This window comes from Elephantulus edwardii, unplaced genomic scaffold (assembly GCF_000299155.1).
Source record: "Elephantulus edwardii isolate Elephantulus edwardi_28Jun2011 unplaced genomic scaffold, EleEdw1.0 scaffold00011, whole genome shotgun sequence".
NCBI classification, from domain to species: Eukaryota; Metazoa; Chordata; class Mammalia; order Macroscelidea; family Macroscelididae; genus Elephantulus; species Elephantulus edwardii.
Window position 1 is genome coordinate 16,733,492 of NW_006399761.1, and position 26,857 is coordinate 16,760,348.

Sequence of the window (26,857 nt, forward strand, 5' to 3'; positions counted from 1 at the left end):
AGGGATACAAAAGTTACACTGAACGAAAGTGAGAGGCCCTGATACGAAGTCCAGTCTTCTTACAGTGAAAACGAAAGAAGAATGAAAATGGTGTATTAATCTTAAGGAAAAAGCAGGTATCGTGACATGCTCTTCTTTGCCATGAGCCGGCATAACAATGGCACAAGAGCAATCCAACATTTGGTTCTCCGGAGGCACTTGAAGAGATTCTCTGTATCTAAACCATGAGGCCCGGCTGTTCTGAAATCTGAGTTTCTCAGTGAAAAGTTCTGCATGTAAGATCCTGGCATCAATTTACTAAAGGTTTCTGAACAAATATAATTACAAAGATTTCTGAATAAATCATCCTGTTTGGTACTGCAAATGCACCATGAACCATTAGGAAGATCTTGAATTCTTCCAAAGCCAGCATGGTCCAAAGGTCAAAGAAGAACCTTACAAAAATGAAAAGGCTTCCTCTACTCCTGGAATAGTCTCAGAATGCTGAATGGTCTTAGATGCCTCTTTTGTCAAAGCTTGCCAATTTTTATGCTGTGCACATCAGTCAAGTCCCCTGACATCTGAGCGGGCCAAGGTCAGGCTGCTCACTGCTGATCATTCCTGTTCCTCTCCAATAAATAAATCTCCAGTTAATTACTTATGTCGTTATTCTAAAACCCTAAAAATGCCATATTTTTCTATTTCTTATAAAAATAGAGGCCAAACAACAGGGAGGAAGGGGAAGATTTCCTTTCAGCTTCACCAACAAAAGAGCTGCTTTAGTGAAAGAGATCCCAGATTTCCAGAGTCACAACCCACTGATGAACTAACTATTCATATGCCTCAGTCTAAACTCTCCAAGATGGGAGAGCATCTAGTACAGAAATACTGGGGCGGGGGAGGGGCAGAGGACCCAATCAATAAAACCCTTCTTTACATCCTATAAATAAATGAGGTACATGCACATACTTAAGAAGTCAGTGTCTGAGATTCATTATTATTGTTCTGTGCGATCAAGTTGGAACCAACCCACAGCTGACCCTCCAGCGGGTTTTCAGAGGCCATAAGTCACATGGGAGGAGACCGCACACCATCTTACTCTGGTGGATTCAAACCACGTGCCTTTGAGATGCCAGCATGATTCCTTACCAGCAAGCCACTCCAGTGTTGCAGACGTCTAGAAGTTGCAGACGATTTTTTAAATGCTTATGACAAGTCAAAGGAAGCAGACAGCAATGAGGAAAAAAAGATTCAAGTTCTCTAGAGAGCCAAGAAATTCTCAGGATGAAGATGAGCACAGCCTTTGACTTAGAAACTCATTTTAAAGAAGGCTTGTCAAGTTCTACTGCTTAAGAAGTCAGAGGATGGTTAAATAAGGTCTGTTCAATATTAAAAACAAGTCAAACAATTAAACAGAAAGTAAGGTGGGGTGATGGTTTTGTTTTTTGGGGTTTTGGTGTGTGTGTGTGTGTGTGTCCCCAAAAGAGGGTGAGTTTCTGGGATCTCTAACACTGACCATTCTGCTTGGACCCTTGTAAACCACATCATCTTATAGAATTTAGCTGTGGAAATCTATCTGGGCTTGGGATCCTTCCAGTAAACAGCTTGGGGCAGGCATACAGGCAGTCTACTGCAGGAATTGACTTTGGAAAGAAGCTCCTGTGGTGTAGATGATGTAGATGTAGAGTTTATGTTCCACAGGTCAATGGTTCAAATCCACTAGGAGCTCTACATAGAACAACAGGCAGCCTCCTCCCACCAATGGTGAGCTGCTATGAGTGCAACTGACTTGATGGCAGTGGGCTTGTTTGGGGGTTAGGAAAGAGAAAAAGCAAAACAATACACAGTTGTAATTTCAAGCTGATCACTATGGTCAACTGTGGCTCAGTCATCCTTAGAGAAGCAGTAAGAAAAATCTCAGGAGCACTGACCAAGAAATAAGTTGGGTACACTGTAGTTGTATGTGTAAGAGCTGCATCTTGTAAGCAATCCACCTGTCCATCGGCAAGTGAATGAACACTCTGCTAAATCCATACAATGGAGCCCCACATAGAAGGAATCAAGGCTTACATGGACGAGTCATACCATCAATTCTACTGAGAGAAGCCCAACATAGAAAAGCACACAAGGTTAAGTCAAATTCTAGAAAATGCAAACTACCATTCAGGTAGCATGGTGGTGGGGAGTGCAGGAATCGTGGCAAGCTTTGGAGTGGACTGCTTTTCCGGGAATGTGTTTGACGTGCAGGTTTGCTCTGTCCCTGGAGTGAGGCTAGCCAGCCTGGGCCTAGAGTTTGAACCAGGAGGTGGCCTTAAGCCCAAAGGGCCCTCGGGCCTGCGGCTCTTGGGCCAGGTTCAAATTGTCTTCCTGTCAAACATTCTTCTAGGTGGTATAGCACTGGTCTGTGCGTTGCTGTGATGCTGAAGCCTGTGACAGTGATGTGCCAATCGTGGTAATGGGCACCCATGGTGGACAGTGTTGCCTGGAGCTTCCCGACTAAATCAAGCCTGGAAGCAGAAGCGGCATCCACTTCCAAAATGGCTTGCCTCTGGAAATTCTATGTACGAACAGTGCTCAGGCTGTTCATTCATAGGGTCGCTATGAGTCGTCTACGACTCGACGGCATTAAACAACAACAACAACAACAACCATGCAGGTACAGAAAGTAAAATTAGTACTTGTCCTGGGGCACAAGGTAAAGGTTGGGAATGAGTAGAATTAAAAGTGAGAGAGAGGAAATTTGAGTGTAACAGGTACATTCATTATCTGAACTGTAAGCAGGCTTTAACAGGTGTAAGCATGTCACAGCTCACCAAAATGCTTCTCTTAAATATGTTCGGTTTGTTCTTTTGAGCTGTCAAGTGCAGAGCTGACTCGCAGCTAATCCTCCAGCAAGGTTAGAAACTGCATGGAAGACTGCCCACCCGTCACCCTTGGCGCGGCTGGGGGATTCAAACCATCTACCTCTGTACTGGCAGCACAATTCCTTATCCACTAGGCTTACTGTTAAAATAATATTATATAACATTATCATGGATAACAACATATAGTAATAATTAACTATAATGTGAATTATAGCTCAGTGAAGATGTTATTAAATGACACAGTGATTTCTGAGGATGCAGATCTCACACAAAATATTTTTGCTATCATTTTTCATACAAGTAGAAAACTGGGGAGAAAAAAAATGCAAAATAGTTACATTTTTTTTTTTCCTAAAAAGGGCAGAGATGACGAGAGTTAACAGTTCATGAACCCACTAGTTAGAGCATGAAATTTTATCACTTTTATATGTACATATATTAAAAATCTATGTATTAGAATAGGAAGGAGGAAAGATATATATGGGATCTAAGATGTCAGCTATTCTCCTATAACTGTTATTAAATTATGTTAAACTAAGAAAGCACTTAAGCAGAAAAGTGTGAACACTGCCAATCTCAAAATGTAACGCTTATTATCTTTAAAAGCATTTTGTTACTTTTATAATACCTGAAGTGATATAATAATGTCAGTCACTTAACCAGATCTTAGAGTATAATATCTTCATCTTAAGTACTATTATTTCCAGTATTTTAATAATTTTCGCACAGTCCCGGAATGTGATCTTTTGTGCTCTGATGACACTTAAATTAATAGCATAATTTTCTGGTACTTGCAACAGTTGCTTTCCAGGCGGATTTTTTTTTTACACTACTTTCCTATAATACATGCAGACAAATCCTCTAATAATCACTTTTATCTTTATCTTTGGGAGATTCAAAAGGCTTCAATAGAATAAAGGAATATCAAGAGATTAAGCTTTTTTAAAAAAATGATTTTAATATTAATTGTGGTATTTCAAATTATGTATCTTTAAAGAGGTAATATTCTAAGTAGTTAGCTCATTTGGTTTTATTGACAAGTCTCATGGATGTTGTCAACCCTTTTTATATCTATTACTAAAATCAACTTTCATCAAGCTTTTTTTAAATAAATTAAATAATTTATCACCTCTCCTAGGCTAATAAAGCTATTTATTTTTACTATAACTGACCACACATTGAAACCATTTCCTACTACATCTAACCTTCCCTTACAGACCAACTCCTTATCTAACGTTTATGTTAATGAAAATGGTAAAATAAAACAAACTATCCAATTTTTATATGTCATTACCAGCATGCACATGGCATTAACAAATGCAGAGTGCGGATGAAAATACTACGGCCTGTGGTTAAGGTGATGTGTCAACCCGCTGCACCTTGATTCCCACAGCTCTGTCAGTTAGGCAACGATGCTGTCTGGCAGCTAGCCCTGCAGCTGTCCTTTTTTGTGATCTGATGTTATCACCCTCCATTTTTACATCTGCCCAATGGCCTGGCCTTTGGAACGTCACCACGCTGCTGAGAAGTGGGGTGTGTTTTTTCCTTTTTTTTTAAAATATCTGTAATGCTTGTTCTTTTTTAAATTTTATTTCATTATTTTGTGTGTGTGTGTGTGCCGTCAAATCAGATCTGACTGGTACAGGAGGAGATTGTTCCTCCTTCTCCAGCAGAGCATTGGGTGGATTTGAACAGTGCACCTCTGGTATTACAGTACACCTTCTTCTCACCAGACCACCAGAGCTCACCGGGGTGCATTTTTAATTCCTGTCAAGAGGGCAGTTATCCACAAGGCAACTATTCACTTTGAAGCTGCTATTGCCATTTTGTGAAAAGACAAAAAAAATTGTTTAAAATTCTGTCAAAGGCATACTGAAATGAAGTAGGCACCTTCCACCTGGCCCTCTGAAGAGAAGGAAAACAAACAAGAAGCCCTAATTCCTGTGGCTGATCCCAACTGACCGTGACAGTGCTTGACAATGGAATTACGGCAGGCAGCAAATCTTTACCGACTACTTCAGATTCCCGCTGCAGAGCACCTGGTGGGTGGAAACACCCCCTCCCCCCCGCCCCTCGGCCTTCTGGTCAGCTGCTGACCACTCAGTTATCAAAGTGTGGGATATCAGACAAAAGCAAAATTTAAGTCAATTAGCAAGCAACCAAAACAAACTTTAGGAATTTTTTTTTCTATTCCTTTTAGGTCATTTCAAAGAGCCAGGCCTCCAAAAGAGGTTATCAGTATTAGCTAATATATATTTTTTAAAAATCACTCACACAAAAGGGGAAGGGGAATCAAAGAAATAAAACCAAAAGGGTCCAAAAACTTAAGATCAGCTCAGGCCAGCTTTCACGCTGCGGTCAAGCGAGAACGTCCTCATAGCTGATCCTCCAGCGGGTTGTCAGATGCTGGAACCTGAACCTGAAGCGACTGCCCATCTTCCTCCCATGGGTCCTCTGGAGGCTATTCAAACATACGCACGGCGGAGGGCTGCCAAAGTTCCATGATCAATGGCGCCAAGAACATAAGGATGCAAAGACTCAGGGACAGTTAACAATAAAGCCATTAAAACGTATACGCACCGTCTCATCACCTCTTCTATCCACCAACTCTAACACTCTGGTTTGCTCGTTACTGAGAAGTGAAAACAAGCTTACTACCATCAAGTCGATGGTGGGTGATGGTGCCATCAAGGCGATGGGTGATGGTGCCATCAAGGTGATGGGTGATGGTGCCATCAAGGTGGTGGGTGTGATGGGTGAGGGTGCCATCAAAGTGATGGGTGATGGTACCAACAAGGAAGGTGATGGGTGAGGGTGCCATCAAGGTGATGGGTGATGGTGCCATCAAGGTAAATGAAGCATGAGAAAGCAAGTATGAATAAACTCTGTTGAAAAAATTTGCAGTTCACTCCAATAAGCTCAAATGATGTCAGTTATTTCCCCTCAAAAATATTTTAACTGTAAATCACATTTTGGGAAGCCATTTGAAAACTGTTATTTATATATTTCCTTTTACTCAGGTCATGTGCTATAAACGAAACAACAAAAACGGAGAAGATAGGCATCTTCTTGTCAACCTCTCTTAAATAAGCACTTAAGACGTGTACTCACCCAGGGAACAACCACGGCCCCACAACCTCAACAAAAATTTGCTTTATGTTATTGCTTTCATTCATTTTGCCATTTAAAAAAAAGAAAAAGAACAAAAAAACCCCAACAAACTCACAAAGCTTTTGTGCTGATTGCCTTTTCCATTCCTTACACACAGACCTCCCCCCCCAAAAAAAAAACCAACTTGAACCAGTTGACATCAAGTCACTTTTGAATCACAGACATGCTAATTACATATACACGCACGTGTACAGGTACTGTACATCCTGGCAGTGGTAAGAGTCAAGTTCAACTCACAGAAATACCCGATAGAGGAACCCAGCTGCATGACTGGGCCTTTCTGGCCATCTCATTTATGAGACCTGACCGACAGGTTTTTCCTCTTTCCCTCCTGGAGCCAGCGGATGGGGCCTAGCACTTACCTCCTGAAACCATTGGGACTACTTTACATGCATGTATAATATATAACCAAACGCAACATTTAATGTAAAGGTTTACAGAAGTATCACTTTGTTCCTATTACTCACACTGCAGCAGAGTCCGCGCTGACTCTCTATTGGATTTCTGAGGTGATGAATTGTCAGGGAGGAGATAATCCCACAGTCGCCAGTGCACACAAACAGCCAGAGGGGTGTGGCCTTCGAGTCAGCAAACCAGATCCCTACAGACTAGGTTACCAAAGTCAAAGTCATCATAAGTCAAGGACGAGCTCTATGTCACAGGCTCAGCCAGCTCCAGGAAGCTACTGTCTACAAGTGTAAGGCAAGCAAGAGCCCACACGGTGTATATCAAGCTCTGACAGCACCAAGCTAGCCTGGCGGCGGGAGTGGGTGGCTACAATTAAGACTCCCATTTCACTGGGCAGTGGGTCACTGCCATCCACACTCTGACTAGAGTTTGAATATGTGGAGAGTTTTGGTCAATAAGCACAGGGCCCTCTAATCAGTAGCGAGCAGATTAACACATTAACAGAAAATACACAAGCATATGGCTTCCTAATACTGCCCATCCTGGACATCTTTCCCATTCTGCTGCCAGAATACAAGAAGGCAAGCTCTTCGTGCCAAGTGGGAGGTTGGAAAAGTCTTGTCCAAGAAATCAGACCAGCCAATCAATATAATAATAATAATAATAAATAATAATAATAATAATAATAATTTAAAAACCAGCAGAGGCACTGTCAATTGGGTTTTCTCAATATGACACCCATTCAGACCACCCTACAGCAAAGTTCAAAGTCTTGTAAGTTTCATTATCCAAGCACCCAGAGCATCCCAACGACTTCTTAGTCCCAGACTCTTAATTGACAGTCCAGGATGATGGGAGTCCAGGGAAAAACAACTCAAGAGAAGCATTGAGAGAGAGAAAAAGAAAAAAGGTAAAAATCCAAACCTTATTACTAACATCGCAAAAAACCCAAAGTTGTTATACCTATGAAACAAACTCTCAGAAATCAGCATGACAGAAGTGGAAAGCTGCATCGGGAAAGCTGTTGTGACTTAAGGGTGAGGGAACCAATCTCCCAGGAAGCAAAGCTAATACAAAACCTGGTATTAATAACTGAAAGAAAAGATCATAAATGGTTAAGGAAATGCAAAGACAGGATGACTACAAACCTGTCAACAACAACAACAAATCAAAGTTACAAAGAAAGAGAATCATAGTTAACTGCATAGCCTATTTTTGCATAACATATACATGTACATAAGAGTATATGACCTTCTCAAGAAGCTCTGCAGTTAGGGACCTCTCCAAATTATTGAAGAGGAATGTCAGTTTGAGGACTAAGGAGCATCTGATTCAGGTCATGGTCTTTCTGACTGCTTGGCATGGACCAGAGAGCTGGAAAATGAACAGGGATGACAGAAAAATTGATACCTTTGAGCTGTGGCATTGCAGAAGAGCACTGAACATCCTATGAACGGCCAAAAGAACAGACAGACATGTCTTGGAGAAGGTGAAGCTGGAGTGTTCTTTGGAGGCAGGAATGATGAGGCTTCACCTCACATACTTTGGGAATGTTGCTAGGAGGGGCTGTTCCTTGGAGAAGGACATGATGCTGGGAAGGGTGGAAGGAAGACCTCAACCAGGTGGACTGACACAGTGACTGCTGCAATGGGTTCCAGTGTGTTAAGAAGTGTAAGAATGGCACAGGATGGAATAGGGCTCAGACCCACTGTTCATAGGGCTGCTATGAGTCGTACTCAACTTGATGGCTCCTAACAACATGTTGCTGTTATGTGCTGTTGAGTTGGAACTGGCTCGTAGCTGACCCAACGGTGAGTTTCCAGAGGCTGTAAAGCACATGGGAGGAGGCTGCTCACCTTTCTCCTGCAGGACAGCTCATGGATTCAAACCACCTGCCTTTGTATTGGCAGCATATTCCTCATTCAATCAGGGACACACACACACACACACACACACACGAGAATTGATTTGATTCTGACTCACAAAAGCCCCATGTCGGCTGCTCCCCAGGGTTTGCTAAGCGCTAACGTTTATGAAATTACATCACCCTGTGTTCCTTCTGCAGAGCAACTGAGTGGGTTCGAAGTGCTAACCCTTCAATATCAGCTGAGTTCTTCAGCATTTTGCCCACTGGTCTCCACAGTACATACACACACATGTGCACATTTTCACTGCATACTCAGTCAGAATTATTACCACACAATATGCTCACTATGGGAAAACAGGAAGACAGATGTGAGCACGTTCATAAAGATGGGGCAGGAAAAGGCAATAGTGAACTGCCCAGTATATAAAGACCAACAAACAAAAGGGAACATAAAGAAACGGGCATTTGAGACTAGAAATTAAAAGTCCAAGGCAATCAGTTTAGAGTTGAGAGTGGCTGACCTTGGAGGAAAAGAACTACAACAGAATCCCAGTCAAAGACCAATTCTAAACAAAGATGTTCAAGATGAGCTCATGTGTCCCTGATTTGACTTGTTTGGATTTTCTTTTTCTTTAATAGTCAATGAAAGCTAATTTTAATACAAATGGCTGTCCTTAGGTGCCATCAAGGTGGTGACGTTTCATAGGTGGAAGGTTATTAAAAAGAAGAGGAGCCAATGAAAGCAGGTAGTGAATAGGTGACTCAATGGCTTAGTGGTAAGGAATTAGGCTGCCAACCCAAAGGTATAAGGTTCAAATCCACCAGCTGCTCCATGGGAAAAGGGAGCAGTCCCCTCCCGTGCAATTTACTGCCTCTGAAAACCCACTGGAGGGTCAGCTATGACTTGCTTCCAACTCAACAGTACTTAAAAACAACAATGGAATAAGTCAGATCTCCCTCGACCATCTCATCTCATCTCAATATCATCATATGATCCCGATATTATGAAGTTCAACAAAAATCAGCAAAAGGAAAATTGGAGAAAATAAGAAGCTAGTGGTGTATCACCATACACATAAAAAATCTTCCCACAAGAGCCTGAAAGTAGATAATCAAGATTGTTTTTTTTCTTCCTTCCCATTGGTAATGTTCTTCCTTTTAAGGCAACTTTGTTTTCTCAACAACTCTGTCAAAAAAGTTCATTGTTTCCCTTTACTTACAAACCAAGACCAAGGACAGTCATGTGGCACGGTGGAAATGATACAATTAAGTCCGTGGCTGAACTGTAAGCAGAACCGAGGATGCTCAACTGCTCGCCTGGTGCTCTAACTAATGGATCACGCTCCCTGCTATGTAATAGGACTGTTTTCTTTAATTACAAATTCTTCATTCACCATCAGGTTATCAGCCAGAGGCTTTACCATTAGTTTTCCTCTTCTTGTAATCATGGCATGGGTCCAGGAATATCAGATTTCCTTAAAAAATTATATATATCTATATAACTCTATCTATATCTATATCTATATCTATATCTATATATGGCACTCTACCACATCTGGACATTTCAGCTGCAGGGGCAAGCGTCCTTTTCACCAAGCTTGCACTTAATAGTGCATTCACATTTTTAACATCCCTTTTCATTTGGTCCATGACCCAGATAAAACGGCTTTCATTTTCACGGGTTCTAATATCAGTGCACTTAAAAGTCGGAAAAGGGTGCAATTCTACAGCCTCATCAGCCATCAAGATCCAGACACGTGAGCTGTGTGCAAAAACCTAGTCGGTAGCAGGTTGTTAAAGACACTTTTTTGGGAGTAGTCGTGATACTGGGAAGGAGAAGAGGAAAGGAGAAGGAAAAAAAAGAAAAAATCCTGAGCCGCTGCTTGCATTCTGTGCTCAAATGTGAGAGAGAAAAACACACCGGGCAAACAAACAAAGTCGATCTCTGAGAGGTACTGAGACGATTGCCTTTGAGAAGCACTTTCCCTTCTCTTTGGCACGGCACGGCAGCAGTAGCGGAGCAGCGCTGTCCTTGGTGCTGATTTCTCACTGCTCTCAGTGTCTCCTCGGAGCCAGAATACACTGGCTGTTGCTGCTCATGCTGGGAGACACCTGCACTGGCTACCAGGCTTGTCATGACGCACAAAACCCTACCATCTTCAGCTTGACATTGTGCAAGTTATAATTATTCATCCAAATGAATATGTCAGAGCAGCAGCGGCAAACCTCTCATCAGAGCAAAAGAAAAATACATCAAAACATTATCAACCCAGCGGGAAGACAGAGACCATAAGGAAAATTACCCATTTTTAATATGGATGCCACAAAGCCCATGTCTATTCTTTTGAAAAAAAAAAAAAAAAAAAGGAAGGAAAATAAAGATCCTCCAAGTTTAAAGTCCAGAAACATGGACTCTGAAGAGGAAATGCACAAAAGGAGACCAGGGTGTTCTTTTTTTTATAAAATTGATTCTTTAAAATCTATTTACAGTTTCTTAAATCTAAGTTTATTATCAGTCTACAACAAGAACATTTATGCTGCTTAAGACTCACAATTGTTTAAAAATAAAAAATACCTCCTACTTAGAGAATTGTTTCCAAGCAGTGAATCAAAAAGAATCATACACAGCAAAGAAGTCTGTCACTGTTTCTTTCTTTCAAAAGTAAATCAATATTGGCAACACTCTTATGTCTAAAAGACTCAAGAATTCATCTTGCTTATATTATAAACAGAATGTTTATAATTTCATGCTGGACTCTTAAAAAGTAAATAGTAGTTTTATCTTTTTAAAAAAGATAATAGTTTTTAAAATATTTTATGGCATGTTTTAAAACGGGGAGGGGGGAACCCTCTGAAATTGCTTCCTGATTTCCACAGATGAAAAAGATATATCCATATTCTATAATCATATCTAAAACAGGAAAATGTAAATGTAGATTCTATCTCATAATTAAATGAATGTAGGGAGGGGTAAAGAGAAACTTTTGGAGGAAGGATAGAAAAATATCTTTTTTAGATTAAAATACTGAAAGCGTTTTTATTTGATACGCAAAATGAAGTTAACATGAGAGACATTGATAAATGTGACGATGTGAACAGTTAAACTTCTGTGTCACAAAATACATCAGATACAAAGTTAAAAGATGTGTTAGAGGAAGAACATATTTACAACCTAACAGCCGAAAAAGAATTATTGTCAACATATATAAGAAATGCTTAAAAGCAGCTTCTTTTTATAAAATAGGAGAGATTATGAATACAACGACAGTGTACAACATTTTTTGTAAGAATTAAAATTCCCAGGGTAGGAGTATAAATTTATGTAACTATTTTGGGGAAGGCAACTGAGGAGTATTTTGCAACTTTGAAAAGATAGAATCCCTGTAACCCAGCACATTCACTCCCAGGTACAACCCAGAGGTGCACAAGAAAATACACACAAAGATGTTCACGGGCTCACCATAAAGACAATCAAGAAACTACAAGCAAGCTTTCAGCAGGGCAATAAGTATCTCTTCAGCAAGAAATAACATAGAACACTTAAAGGTTCTAGACACAAATATATGATGGATAAATCTCAGCAATTATGTTGCATTTTCTGTCACAATGAAAATGTTAAAAGTAAAAAAAAAAAAATCACAAATATTTTACACACCAACTTCAGGAAAGTTACCAACTCTTGAAAAGGAAAGAAGGTAAGTTCTTACCTGTGCCTAGTACATTTTAAGAGAGAAAGAGATGTAACTGAGGTAAATAAAGCAATGTATTACCATTCCTCAAGTTTTAATTATAGTTATTAATGAGTCTTAATTTTTCTTTTTTGCTAAAAATAATTGATATATTCCATAACTGAAAAAAGATGTCATCACATTCTTCTTACTATTTCTAATTTTCTGAAGTAGTACAAAATAGAGATTCTATTGTATGACACAACTAAATCTAAAACTTGAGTTTGATTGAATATAACCACTGATTTTATGCTTTTTTTATACATGCAAGGCAAGAGCTGGTGTAACAGGGGTATACATTTCTTTTTAAAATAACCTGAAGAATTTCCAGTAGAGCCAAGGAAAAGTGACAAATTAATTTTGTCCAAGGCCAGAATAAACCAATTGTTTAAATAGCCCTTGTGTGGAGATTCAAACTTTTTCACAGATTAAAGACTGAAGAAAATCTTTGTTCTCTATGTAAGAAATACTAAGAAATACAACAAAAAATACTCAACTTGAAAGTGTGATAAATATTAAAAGGTAATGTAGAGACAGTTTATCTGAAGGGAATAAATAATCTAGGTATATTTTCTCATGGTATTACTTAAAACACAATGAAAAAATTACGGAACCATATACAAAAATATTAAAACAATACATATATTTGTGCATGTAGATATACACATATAATTACAATTATATCTTAAAAATCAACGCAATATTTATGAAAACACATTTATTAAAATACTAAAAGTAAAGCCTAAATTTTTCTTTCTCCTTTATTTTATCTTTTCTCTTTTATTTGTATATACTTAAGATGTAAGCATAAAGATTTATTTGAACCTAATCAAAATTGCTTGACTAAAAAAAAAATATAGACAGTTTCTATTTAGAGAATATCTGTAAAATGTTGCTGGGAATTCTATTCTTTGCCTACGACTAGAAATGCGCTCTCCAATTTGCTCCTGATAACACAACTGAGACGGTGAAAAGCCAAGGCTTAGTTAACAACAGGATGCTGCTTTTTTAACCTAAACGCCTCTTCCCCCCAGCTTTCCAAAGCACACATGGGGTGCTGATAATAGCTGTTAATCCTACGTCCCGAATCTCCAGAGCGTGACACTGTCCACAGTGCTCTGAGCATTGTCTTGTTAGATCTCACCAACAGATTGAGATAGTAAAGTGGCTTAAGAAGGAAGACGAATTTCCTCTGTCATTCTATAAGACTGTGCACAGTGTCCTAGTATAGATTATGAGTAGTCAGTGTTGTACATGTGGCTTAGAAAGCTAAGGTGGAGAGAGCTTTAGGTTCCAAAAGCACAATCCTGAACTAAGCATTGGCCTTCTCTCATCTCAGCCACAGCAAACTGGAAGACACGCTTCTAGTCATAGGCAAAGAGAAAAAGAATCCTTAGCAACATTTGACAATTATTCTCTAAATAGAAGTCACCCATATTTTTGCCCAGCAATTTTTAGTATATTCATGTAACACTGTATGCTTATATTTTAAATATTTACCAATAAAATAATCATCTTGTACATGAAATTCATTTTTAAAATGCCGAAGGATTTAAAAGGACTTGTGAAGATTTATTTAAATGTCCTGCATTTGTTATAACACTCCTATATGACTAGTCCAAGGCGGGGAGGGGAGAGGGGCAGAAACAGTGTAAATTGAAGACTGAAATAAGAATTAAAACTTTTAAAATAGCAAGGTTCTGCTTTTCACTTCTGACAGACTCTCTGGTGAAAAAATATTCTCTGGTATTATGTCATCAGAGCGAAGTTTTGGCCATATGTGAAATTTCACTCAGTTGTGCACTTACTGCTCACTGCTTTATAATTATAGTTCTGCAGGGTTTAAATTTAAAGGAAACTTTCCATCAAAAAATTGTCGGTTTACCTAAAATGAAGCACACAGGTTTGGAGGGTGAAGGTATAGTTGGGGGGAGGGAAGTGTCTATGTACAAAAATACAAGAACTCTGGAGGAAGAAGGGGAGAGGAACAGGGGGACAGACTGAAAGGACATTCCATGCGGTCAGAACAGGAGTTGGAATCCTCTCATTCCCACGCATTTCCAGAGCCTGTAAACCACACAGGACACTACCCAGCTTTCTCTTGTGGTGCAGCTGATGGATTCGAACCACCTGCCTTTGGGTTGGAAGCACAACTCCCTACTGACTCACCACTAAAGCTCCCAGAGAGGACGCTGATTAAGGAAGGCAGAGAAATACTAACGAAGTATTCCAGAAAACCCATTTATGAATGTATCTTTTAAATACATTGGGGGTGGGCGGGGGGAATTTACAATACATAAGGACCACTCACAAGGAAATACAATATATTGTGAAGTACTGAAAATATTAAGGAAGTATTTACCTGTGGTGTCCAAGACACAGGAAATGGAACTGGAAAATCCACCAAACAATCTGGTGCTTCTTCTGGATACTATGGGGGGAAAGCATAAAGTTAGGGCACTTGCACTTGGTTGAAGCAACTTAAACGAGGCATTTTGGAAAAGATGAAGGTGGTAGGGAAATGTCAAACTCTAATATATCAACATAATTTTGAACAAACTATTGACTAGAGTGATGGCTGAGTTAGTTAAAAGTCCACCTACATTCAGGAGGTACAAAGTGAGGTGATGTGGGGTGTACAGATAATCAGTACTGAGGAAGGGTGATGAGTTAAGGTGTGTTACATCAGCAGTTAATAACTGATTTGACAGGGGAACTATCTTCATAACTCACTCTCTCTCTCCCCCTCTACCCCCTCCTATTCTTTCCCTCCCTCTCTTTCTCTCGTTCTGTCTGTCTTATCTGTCTGTCTATCTATCTATCTATCTATCTATCTATCTATCTATCTATCTATCTATCATCTATCTATCATTCATCTATCTCTGTCTCTCTCTCCCCACCCTTTCTCTCTCCCCCCAATTAGAAGCCTAACTAGTTGTTATTTAAGTTCCTTCTAGATCTAAAATTTAACCTCAACTTGTTCCAATCATCTAAGTCATATTTTTTAAAATAATTAACAAATGTATAATGTACATCTATTTCTATAAAGTAAAAATTCAATCTCACTGGTGTGGAGTTAGAATCAACTCAAACGCAAACCTCCAGCAGGTTTTCAGAAGCTGTAAGTCACATGAGAAGAGTCTGCCCATCTTCCCCGCCCCCGCGAGCTGCTGGTGGATTCGAACCATGGCATTTGGGTTAGCAGAGCAGCGCCTTGTGAATTATGACAACAGAGCATCCACTAAGGTAACAGTAGTAGTTAGAAAGAAAGACTCTGAAGGAAGAAAAACCTGATCAAGGTTGATAAAAGAAAATTAATTTTTCAATAGTTACACAAAAATGGGTCTCTAAAATGTTACCTCTCCTAACATAGCCATGAGGGCAAATGAGTTAACAAACATAAAAAAGGTCATTTTTCTTAAAAGCAATGTGTTCTCATTAGAGAATTATACTAGTTAATTTCTTTAAAATTCACGTTTACAATCCCTCAAAGTCATAAGTAATTTAAAAGTACTCATTTTTCCATTAAAAAGTTAAATATACCCAAAGAAAATTCATTTTAAGAAAACACCTTTCATTTGATAAAATGCACAAAATATGATTTAGGCTTTTCAATTTTCTTTCAGTCTCAAATTATTTCTTAGTACTTTACTAGATAAGTAAAAAGGACCATCCCGCAAAACAGAACAAAAAACACAGCAACAACAACACAAACATCACCATATCCCTATAGTATAGGGAGCTCTAGTGTCTTAATGGCAAGAAGCTGCACTGCAATCTTGAAGGCCCGCAGTTCAAATCCATCAACTGCCCTGCGTGAGATGGATGAACAATCTCCTTTCCTGCAATTAACTGCCTCTGAAAACCCACTGGAGGGTCAGCTACATGTCAGTTTTGACTTGACAGTACACAACAACAACCCCTCAAGTATTTAAGGATCATTGTCCCATTTCAAGTCAACAGTTTTTAAACAGCATTTAAGTATAAAAATGGGTTGGCTTAAAAAAAATGAATAAAACCAACGCCATATAAAACCCAAACAAGTTATAAAAATCCAACTTATCATCAATATACCTCCTGACTAATAATAACGATGTAGACTTGAGAACACAAAGGTAAACAGATAAGAAACCATATGAAAAAATATAATGCTTAACTAGAGGGTATTAACTACAGAGGGTGAGGTGGCAAGCAGGCCAGGAATATATGAAGGGAGGGTTGTTATTTCAAACAATGCAAAACAAATTCAACAGAACAGCAGACAACAAATGCTGGTGAGGTTGTGGAGAAACTGGAACTCTTATTCACAGGTGGTGGCAGTGTAAAATGGTACAACCACTATGGAAGTCTGTATGGTGCTTTCTCAAAAAGTTGTAAATAGAAATACCATTTGACCCAGCAATTCCACTACTGGGAATATACCCCGAAGAAACCAGAACTGCCACCCAAGCAGATATATGCACACCCACGTTTATTGCTGTTTTGTTCACAATAGCAAAGAATTGGAAACAACCTAAGTGCCCATGGATAGAGAGGCTGTGGTATGTTCACACAACAGAATACTATGCAGCACTGAAAAACAAGGATCTCACAAAATATACAAAATGGGTGACCCTGAAGGACATTATGTTGAGTGAAATATCTTGCTCACAAAAGGACAAATACTGCATAGTGCCACTGTTATAAAATAGGACTGACACTGGGGTTGGAGAAAATTAAGAAAAGAGGGAATAATGTACACTGCATTTAAATAAAGGAGGGGAGGACTGTTTAAAAGAAATATATGATTAGGTATTATTTGCATGACAAGAGTCCAGCATATGAGCTGCATTTTAAAGTGGACTGGGGGGTGAGGGGACCATATAACAATGGGAAAAAAATTTTTTTCTTTTCAAAGAGAAAAGTAAACTGGGTGGGGAGGGGTTGGCAGGAAGGAAAATGTTCAACAATGAATAAATGGAAATCCAAGTTCTCTATAAACTCTCAATAAAATAAAAAAATAAACAATACAAAATATCAAAAGGATATACTGTAGAGAACAGCACTGCAATCAAAGGGAAAACTCCATGTATTTTACTTACACATCATGTGATTATCTCAAAATATATGTAGACAAAGACATAGGTTTCCTCTGGCTCCAGATTTATTAACTAGTATGTCTGATTTTTAATTCAAGTCACTTAATAACCCTTAATAGGGAGCTCTGGTGGCCTAGTGATAAGAAGCTGTGCTGCGATCTTGAAGGCATGTGGTTCAAATCCACCAGGAGAAGAATGGAACATCTCCTCCCATGTAATTAACTGCCTGTGAAAACCCACCGGAGGGTCAGCTCTGTGTTGGTTCGAACTCTACGGGACACAACAGTAACAACAACAATAGCCCCGGTGGATTCAGTCGTAAAAATTAAGAAATTCAACATGAAGTGGTCTAAAACCTCTTGCGTTCAAGAATTCCATTAATAATAATATTAACAGTAATGCTGCACAGTCAAAGCCCCCACAGGTAATAAATGAAAAATTTGGTTCCATGTGAGTTTGTGCTCAATCACTAACATAAAGGTTGGCAGTGTGAACCCACCCAGATGATGGGTCAAGAGAAAGGCCATGTGGTCTGCTTTCATATAGACTGTTATTACATATCAGTTAAGCCAGAAAAAATTCATAGAGGCCTCTCCAGTGGTGTTTCAGAGGCAATACGTCGCATGGGAGGAGACTGACCATCTTTCTCCAGTGGATCAGCTGGTGGATTTGAACAGTGTTCCTTTGGGTTGGAAGCACAGCTCTTTACCAGTAAGCCACGAGAGCTCCCTTTGACCTAGATTACAACCAGCCAAAGGCTACGAAGCAGTCTTCTGTGATGTGTGAGGTCGCCATAAGTTGAAACTGAGTTGATGGTAACAAACAGGCATGGTTTGAGGTTTGACGCCAACTCTGAAGCACATCACCTAAGTCAAGTTTAACAGGTAAGTCAGCTCAGGTAGAGGGGACCCAAGCTAAGAATCATTTAGTGTAGGGGCCAGTCCTTGAAAACAGACATCATCCTTGAAAAGGCAGATGGTCAGAGAAAGAGGAAGACCCTTAACAAGGTGGAATGATACAAGGACTGTATAAGTTTATCAGAGATGGTGGGTCAAGATGTCACAGGATAGGGCGAAGTTCAGATCAGTTGCTCATGGGTTCACTCTGAGTTGTACTTGACTTGACAGCACTTTACAACAACGACCAAGTTAAAAGCCTCTCGCCTTAAAAGACACTAAGTACACACTCTTAGTGCTGAAAGAGAACAGAGAGGCTACATTCCCGTAGAACTCAGTGAACGATTACATAGGCATTCACATGAAAAGGTATCATTAAACAAAAAAGCAAATTATGATTAACATGATCCCACCAACATAAATATGTCCACTATGAAGTTTCTGTAGCAGTAACATCTTTCAAATAATTTAAGTTCAATTAAGCCCTCATACAAATGATAAACTTGACTGATCTGCATGCATGTGGCTTTACTGTGTATCTATTAGGAGATAAATGAATATACAGTCTATGCTCATTATACCACATCTAGGATCAATGCTCTTAGTATAAAGAGCCTTACGTGCATGATTTTACAAGACCAGGGGGTAAAAAATCATTTCCACGTGATTAATCTTGGATTATCAAAATATCAAGTAGCCTCAAGATCAAGCAATGTCTTAAATGTTCAGAATGGCTTCCCTGAAGTAGAACAAAGAAAACTACAATGTTACAAAAGAAGTTTATTGAAACTAAGTTTTCAATAGTAAAATGCATAACTATATCTAGTATCAACAGAGACTAATGAGCTGAAGTTTTTAGAAAACTAATTGACAGACATAGCAAAGCCTCCACATACAGGAATATTAGCTGAAATTTAAAAGGGAGTTTTGGTGGCCAAATGGTAACTGTTCTGCCGACTCTAAGGAGAGTGGTTCAAATTCATTAGCTGCTTTATAGTAAAAGATGGGCACTCTTGTCACCCGTGATTTACAGCCTCTGAAAACCCGCTGGCAGGTCAGCTATGAGTTGGTTCTGACTGGGCAGCACGTAAGGATAACAAGAGTTGAAAAATAAATATTTTCAGTTAGAAGCTAGTTCTCCAGATCTCACTTGAAGCAATTTAATCAGGCCAATAACTATACACAAATCCAACTATATTAAACATAATTAAGTGTACACTTTTGCCATAGACAATGCATCTTACACTGGACAGGTCTTTACACGTATCATCCTAAAGAACATTTTAATCCTCTTGTGGGACTAGTCCACTTCAGAGGAAGGTTGTGGCTGGACTTGAAAATGTTCATGTCACTTGACATCCACAACTGTCTATTTCATAGGACTGAAATGATCGTCAAGGTGCTGAGAGGAATTCACATTTGTGTTTGATGCTCGATTCACACCGTTAACCTTATCTGTGTAACTGAAACAGGCATCTCGTAGCTTTCCATGTTTTTAACTGTCTGAAGAACTTTTGCTCTAATTCTGAGGATCTCTGTGCCTCTGAAGGAGACATATCTCAGTCTGGAGTGAGAGTATCCACTGCTTTCGTGGAATAACATTCTGTTTCCACTGTCCAAGTGGTAATTCTGCCTATTAGCAGCTCCCTCTCTCCCTCCCTCCCTCATTTCTCTTTCTCTCTCTTCCTTCCTTTCTTTCTCTCTCTCATCTCTTCTTTCTTTTCTTTCTTTTTTCTCTCTCTCATCTCTTCTTTCTTTCTTTTCTCTCCTTCCTTCCTCCCTCCCTCCCTCCCTCCCTCCTTCCCTCCTTCCTTCCTTCCTTCCTTCCCACTTCTGTCTCCTACTAGCACTCACATTGCGTTTGCTGCATTTGAGGAGCATGGTCCACTTCACAGTAATGTTTTTTGGAAGGAAACTGAGCAGAAAGAGGATGCTACCGCATTCAAGAAGGGCAATACATATGGGACTGGATGCTGTTTCCTACCTGTCTAATCATATGGCAAATTTTTTAACAGAAAGTCCAGCACATACATGAACAATTACCACTGCAGTTAATTCTGCCTATCAGCTCAAACCGAGGCCAAGTCGATTCCAGCTCGTGGCACCCCAAGTATTTCTGAAAAAGCAATGCCTACATCTCAAAAACAACTCTGGCATCTCTAAAAGCTGAACAAGCCTGAGACTTAAAGGATCTAACAACTCATCCTGCATACTCACTTAAGACACATTCAGTTCCATCCGACTTTCTTCATTTCTATTTCACAAAGTAACTTCCCCCTAATGTCGCCACAAAACTAATCGGATTTGCTGTTGGCTCTTGCCAGAGCCTCAGGGCAACAGACGTTGCAAGAAGTGACAGTTCAAAATATTCCCAGAGAAAGATTAAGTGTCACTATTTCTACTTTGCAAAACTTCAGGAAAGACAAGCAGAACGGCCCATCCTGATGGCTACAGCCTTACTCTCAATACGACTGACTAATTAAGGAAGTAAATGCAACCTGACGAAATACTACAAGTCTATTCGCATAATTAAGGCACTATAGACACAAGCTTCTCAACAGCTAGTAGAAGTGACAAATAAAAAATAACTTAAAAAAACAAAACAAAAAACCACAGCCGTGGAATTGAGATGTATTTACATCTTTCATTTTGCTCTTTACAGCAACAAAGGATCTTGTATCACTGTAAAAAAATGAGAAACAAATATAGCTTTGAAGTAAATGAGGGAACTCCTGCCACTAACTAGTAGAAATGTGACCTTTTGGGAAAATAACTGCAGACTTTGCCTAGATCTAAAAAAAAGCACACTTTAAAAACAACAACAACAACAACAAAATGTTAAAACACATATTTTCATGCGAACAGTATCATTTATTTACAAATAAAATTTCTATCCTGTTCCTTTTCCCCATCTCCACCCCGCCCAGCACTGTTCACACCTGGCTGTGAAAATAGCTAATCCTTCTGAGAATGAGACAATTCTCCACTGGTCTCATTCGGGGGTTCTAAGAAACCAACTTTTCCATGTCCCCCAGTACAGCTTTATATATTCATTTTCTCTTGCAGAACGCTTAAATTCCAGACACATTTTTAAAAAGGACAAACACAATTGATCTTTTCATCACTACAATCTTCTGAAAAGGAGTTGATTGATGACTCTGAGGAACAATGGGGGGGGTGGGGGAAAAAAAGAGTTGGATGTCCTGGTGTTCTTTAAATTCTAATGTTCCCTTAGTGATTACAAAGTAAGTGATTAATATTTTGAACTGGCTCAGTCTGCCTATTACTCAAAAGCTAAAAAGAGCCATGTGTTATAAAAACAGCCAAGTGTTGGGCCAATAGCCTCAGCGTCGAGCTACAGATCATTAGCCTGTAAAGAACTATAAAAAGAAGGATGCCCAACCTAAATCCTTAAAATACCCTAATGAAAAAAAACCTCTAGCACCAACAAAATGTGTCAGTGTGTGTATTTCTGTGGTGCTGGGGAATGGTGGGTGTCATAGGTAGAAATTGCAAAATTCATTCAAACTAGTAACTAAAAGCAGGTGACTTGTGCCAAGTGGACCTTCACTTGGGACAGGGGGACACTTCAGGTTCTCTTCTTTACAGGAGAAGAAACCGGGGTACTTTAAGAGGGTCCAAAATCTCACTGTTTATTTCTTTACTATAAAGCCTAGATTTTTATTTCTTTCCTATAAAGTCTAGATTCTAATCAAACGTCGGCTGAACTAATGAAATCTCATCTAGGTTTTTGAAAACCTGGTGACTAGAACGTCCCTGCATTCTTCCACTATCAGGGTTTTATCCTTTTTTTATTATTTTATTAATTTGAATGAACATTTGCAGAGATTTTGGATTTCCATTCATTCACTGTTGCAGGGTTTTATTTTGAAAAAGCAAAAGCAGCGCTTCTTGGCACTGAAAACGTTCACTCAGTTGGACTCCTGAGCTCTCAGCTGACGCTGGGGGGTCAGGCTGAGGAAGCACCTACCTTCGCCGTCAACTTGAGGGTGATGTGATGCTCCCTACCAGACGCATCTTTGGCGGTTAACTTGATGGTGCAGAAGGAAGGATCCACATACACGAGTCTGAGAGGCAGAAGGAAACAAACAATGGTCACACACTGAAAGGAAAGGACGTGAGGGTGGTGGGACTCCAGCTGAAATTACCCGCTGTATTCCTATTAATCCTATTACAAAAATTAATCCGAGGAAGTCCTGCGTGGCAGCCGTTTCTGCCTCTCTAGATTTACGGGCGCCAGCACACCAGCCCTGCACTTAATACAGTCATAGATCTCCGGGTTATTTACGGAGCGTGTCAAGGCCCACACTGTGGTCAGTGAGCACTGAGACTTGGTTTTCCATCACGGGAACCTTTGGCACTCACAGCATGTTCCTGTCAGACTCTACTTATGTACACATTAAACTTCCTGTCAAACTCTTTGATCCATTTCTGTAGTTTCTTCCAGCACGAGACTTTTATGCTTCCTTTATTTGTTTTACTCCTCGATGAGCTTCTTCTCTATTATCAATATCGTAACTGTATATTAAAAAAAAACAAACACCACCACACCAACCTGACTGGTATCCGTTCATATGCTTCAACTGATCGTCTTAGGAAAATGCCGAGTAAGCAAAGGTAACCACCTCTTCTAACAGTAAATCACCTTTATATTCAATATATAGCCTGACACTTACCCTGGGAATGGATTAAAAATGACCAATATTTTAAGCTCAGAGCATCAGCATAGTTGTTTGGGCTTAAAGTTGTTCTAAATGCAGGAATTTCAACAACAGAAACCAATAGCCTTTGAAATACATCATTCTGGAGAAATATGGTCCCTTGAGTCACATAAGCTCCTGCCAAAAGGGTTCACATTCAGCAGTATTTTTGCCAGTGAACTGGTCATGTGGATATTTTTTTGACATTTTTACAATACTACTCGTCAGTAAAGATAAAAAGTCGTTTATAAAGGTATTGCACCACATCTCACCCAGACCAGTGGCCAAGCCTATTGGTGCTCTGAATGGCATTGGTTCCTAGGCTGGGAAACTTTCTTTTACTTTCACAATCTGAAACAGGACAATGACAAAGGATGACAAGAAAAACTGATGCCTTTGAGTTGTGATGTTGCACAGGAGAACTGAATACCCCACGGACTGCCAAAAGAACAAACAAGCCTGTCTTGGAGAAAAGTACAACCACGGTGCTCCTTGGAGGCAAAGCAGGTGAAGCTTCATCTCACATACCCTGGCCATGTTGCCAGGAGAGGCTACTCCTTGGAAAAAAGACATCAGCTTAGAAAGAGGGAGTTTCAGCATAAGAAAGGAAGACTCTCAACAAGATGGGTTGACACAGTGACTCACAGCAGAGACGACGCAGAAGGCACAGCATGGGACGAGGTTCAGAGCCACTGTTCACAGGGTCTCTACGAGAAATAGGTGGCTTGACAATACCAACAAGGTTACAGAATAGTATATGGCTGGTATACTTAAAAAAATTAGGGATATAAAAATACAGAAAACGTAAGAAAGCAAAAGAGAAAAAATTTTAAACTGTCAACAATAAGCCTGTGTTAAGACCATGGAATTGCTCTACAAATGACTTTTTTTTAAAAAGGTTCTAGTAGTTAAAAAACAAAAAGGGAAAACTATTAACTGATGTATTTTAGAATCTGGTAATATACATATAAGACAATTATAGTTACACGAGTTAAACATTACAATTTCCAAGTAAAGGAAGAGGTGACAGTAATATTGGAGAAATGTCTAGAATGTCTAGAAATGACTAGAAGGCATCCGACTATGTGGATTCTAACAAACTATGGCTAACATTGAGAAGAATGGGAATCCCAGAACACTTGATTGTGTTCATGTGAAACCCAGACCAAGAGGCTGCTGTGCGAAGAGAACAAGGGAACACTACATGGTTTAAACTTAAGAAAGGTATGTGTCAGGGTTGTATTCTCTCTCAACATCTATTCAGTCTGTATGCTTAGCAAGTTATTCAAGAAGCTGGGCTCTATGAAGAAGAATATGACATCTGGATCAGATGAAGACACATTGAATTATACAGAGGACATAAACTTGCTTGCTGAAAGTGAGGAGAACTTGAAGTACTTGCTGAATAAGATCTATTTTGAAGGCTGCAGTCCTTGACCTTCTGCAGCAAGCGCTCCAGGTCCTCCCCAGTTTCAGCAAGCAGGGTTGTGTCATCTGCATAATGCAGTTTGTTGATGAGTCTTCCTCCAATCTTAAGGCCACACTTCTCATAGAGCCCAGCCTCCTGGATAATCTGTTCCACATATAGATTGAAAAGGTATGGAGATGGCTTACATCCTTCCCAATTTTGAACCATGTTGTGTTTCGTTGCTCTGATCTCACGACTGCCTCCTGGTCCCAGTACAGGTTTCACATTAAGCACAGTCAAGTGATTCTCACTAATCTCAGAGTCATCCACAGTTTCTTGTGATCCACAGAGTCAAATGCCTTTGCACAGTCCATAAAACACAGATAGACATTCCTCTGGTAATCTCTGTTTTCAGCCAAGATCCATCTAACATTGGCTGCACTATCCTTAGTACCCCAGCCTCTTCTAAACCCAGCCAGCACTTCAGGCAGTTCTCTGATGTGCTGTTCCAGTCATTTTTGGATCATCTTCAGGAGAATCTTGCTTGTATGTTGCATCAATGATATTGTTCAATAATTTCCGCACTCTGTCGGGTCACCTTTCTTTGGAATGTAGAGTACTGGAAATCCCATGCACTGCCAAAAGATCAAGCCTATCTGTCCTGGAGAAGGTGCAGCCAAGAGTGTTCACTGGAGGCAAAAACGACAACTCTTCATCTCACATAATTTAGCCATGTGTTAAAAGAGCTTCACCTCACATACTTTAGGCATGTTGCCAGAAGAAGCGATTCCTTGGAAAGGGACATCATGCTTGGCAACATAGAGGGTCAGCGAAGGAGAGGAAGACCCTCAACCCCACAGACTCACACAGTGACTGCGGCAATAAGCTCAAGCGTGTCGGAGATGATGAGGACGTCACAGGATATAACAGAGCTCAGAGGTGGTGGGGATGGTAAGGAAGGCACAGGACAGGACAAGCTTCAGATCTGTTATAGGTTCTCTACAAACCATGCTTGACTCTACCTAACTACAACAAAGCGAAATATATAAGGAAGGAGATTACGACACAAAAATAATTATTATTTTATTATTATATAATATAGGAGTAGAGATCCGGTATAGGGTTAAACCAAGCAACTCCTTGGAGGCAAGGATTCTGGGGCTTCGTCTGACATACTTTGGGCATGCTGCAAGGAGCGACAGGTCCTGGGAGAGGGACATCATGCTTGGGAGGGTGGAGGGACAGCGCAGGAGAGGAAGGCCCTCTATGAGGTGGATTGATTCAGTGACTGGGGTAATCGGGATGGGTGTGTCAGAGGCAGTGCAGTTGGCACAGGATAGAGCAGGGTTTAGGGATGCTGTACACACGGTCGCTATGAGTCGCAAACGACTCGACGGCACATAACAACAACAACAACAGGAGTAGAGAGCTCTGATGGTTGAGTAATAACGGGCTGTGTTCCCAACTCTCAAGCATATGATTCTTATCTCCAGCTGCTGCATGGGACCAAGATGGTCAATCTCTTCCTACAGGATTTACTGCCTCTCAAAACCCACTGGAAGGTCAACCATGAGGCGATTCTGCTTCAGTGCTGCCTAATATATAGGAATGCAAAGAAAGAAGAAATTCCATCTTTTTTTTGAATGGACAATGGGAAAGTTTAAGAAATGCTAACACCAACTGAAAGCAGAATAAAAACAATAAAAGGAGAAAGTGATATGAAGTAGTACTACTTATAAGCTGTGTTCTTTAGAGAATTGTAATTCTCTAAATTTAATAAATCAAGAAATATTAAATACAGGCATATTATTTTGAAATTTAGACCCTGGAGAACATTTCAGTGTCTTTTTGTACAAAGAATCACACATTCATCAACATGTTTTCAGAGACTATACAATGCATGAGAAGCGATTGTCCATCCTAAGCAGATAGGGGATTTGAACCTCTGACCCTCAGGTTGGCAGTACAACCCCCTATCCCCTAGGCCACCAGAAGTCACAGAAAAGTATTAGGAATTGAGCAAGAAATTGAAGAGAGTGGGGTGGGGAGCCAACAACCCAATCACCAACTAGCACTCCGTGCCTTTTTCACAGATCCTCATAATCCAAATATTTAAAATCACTATTGAACATGTATAATCTAAGACAGAAATAAACAGTCTCTAGACTTTGCAAACAACATACAAACGTAAAAATTATCATTCCACAAAGTTAAGAGCACAGAATACATTACAGAAAAACTGTGGTATGCTCAAAATATGGTCTGCCAGTCAAAGCAACTATAAATTTTGTTAAACTTTAGAATTCAAATGATAACATAAAAAAATATTTAACATTTCATGCTAATCCCAATATGGTCATTTAAAAGTAAGATCATTTATCCACTCCTTTTTCTTGCTACTTTGAGAGGTGAAGAGAAAGTTTAGTAATATTAAGTCTGAAATACTTGGAACACATCTGCATTCCCAACTGCTCTCTGGAAGTCATTCTTCTATTAGCAAAATAATCCCTCACCATGCCCCACCTCACTGCATCTGAAAGGTGGACGGTGAATAAGGATGACAGAAGGATCGATATCAGGGGAGCTCTGGTGGCCTAGTGGCAAGAAGCTGCACTGCAATCCCAGAGATAGGCAGTTTGAATCCACCAGATGCTCTGCTGGAGAAGAACGGGCAATCTCCTCCTGTACCAGTCAGATCTGATTTGACAGTACACACACAGACACACACACACACACA

The 26,857-nt window shown here is 39.8% G+C and overlaps 1 protein-coding gene across 1 annotated transcript in view; it reads right to left on the reverse strand.

Moving 5' to 3' along the window:
• The window catches only part of LOC102857987 (E3 ubiquitin-protein ligase FANCL-like), a 91,555-nt gene that overhangs the window by 10,142 nt on the left and 54,556 nt on the right, over nt 1-26,857 (reverse strand). The window contains exons 7-8 of the mRNA XM_006881025.1: nt 21,983-22,079; nt 14,380-14,448 (exon numbers count right to left, since the gene is read on the reverse strand). Coding sequence (XP_006881087.1) covers nt 14,380-14,448; nt 21,983-22,079 — 166 coding nt within the window. The remainder of the gene's footprint in view (nt 1-14,379; nt 14,449-21,982; nt 22,080-26,857) is intronic.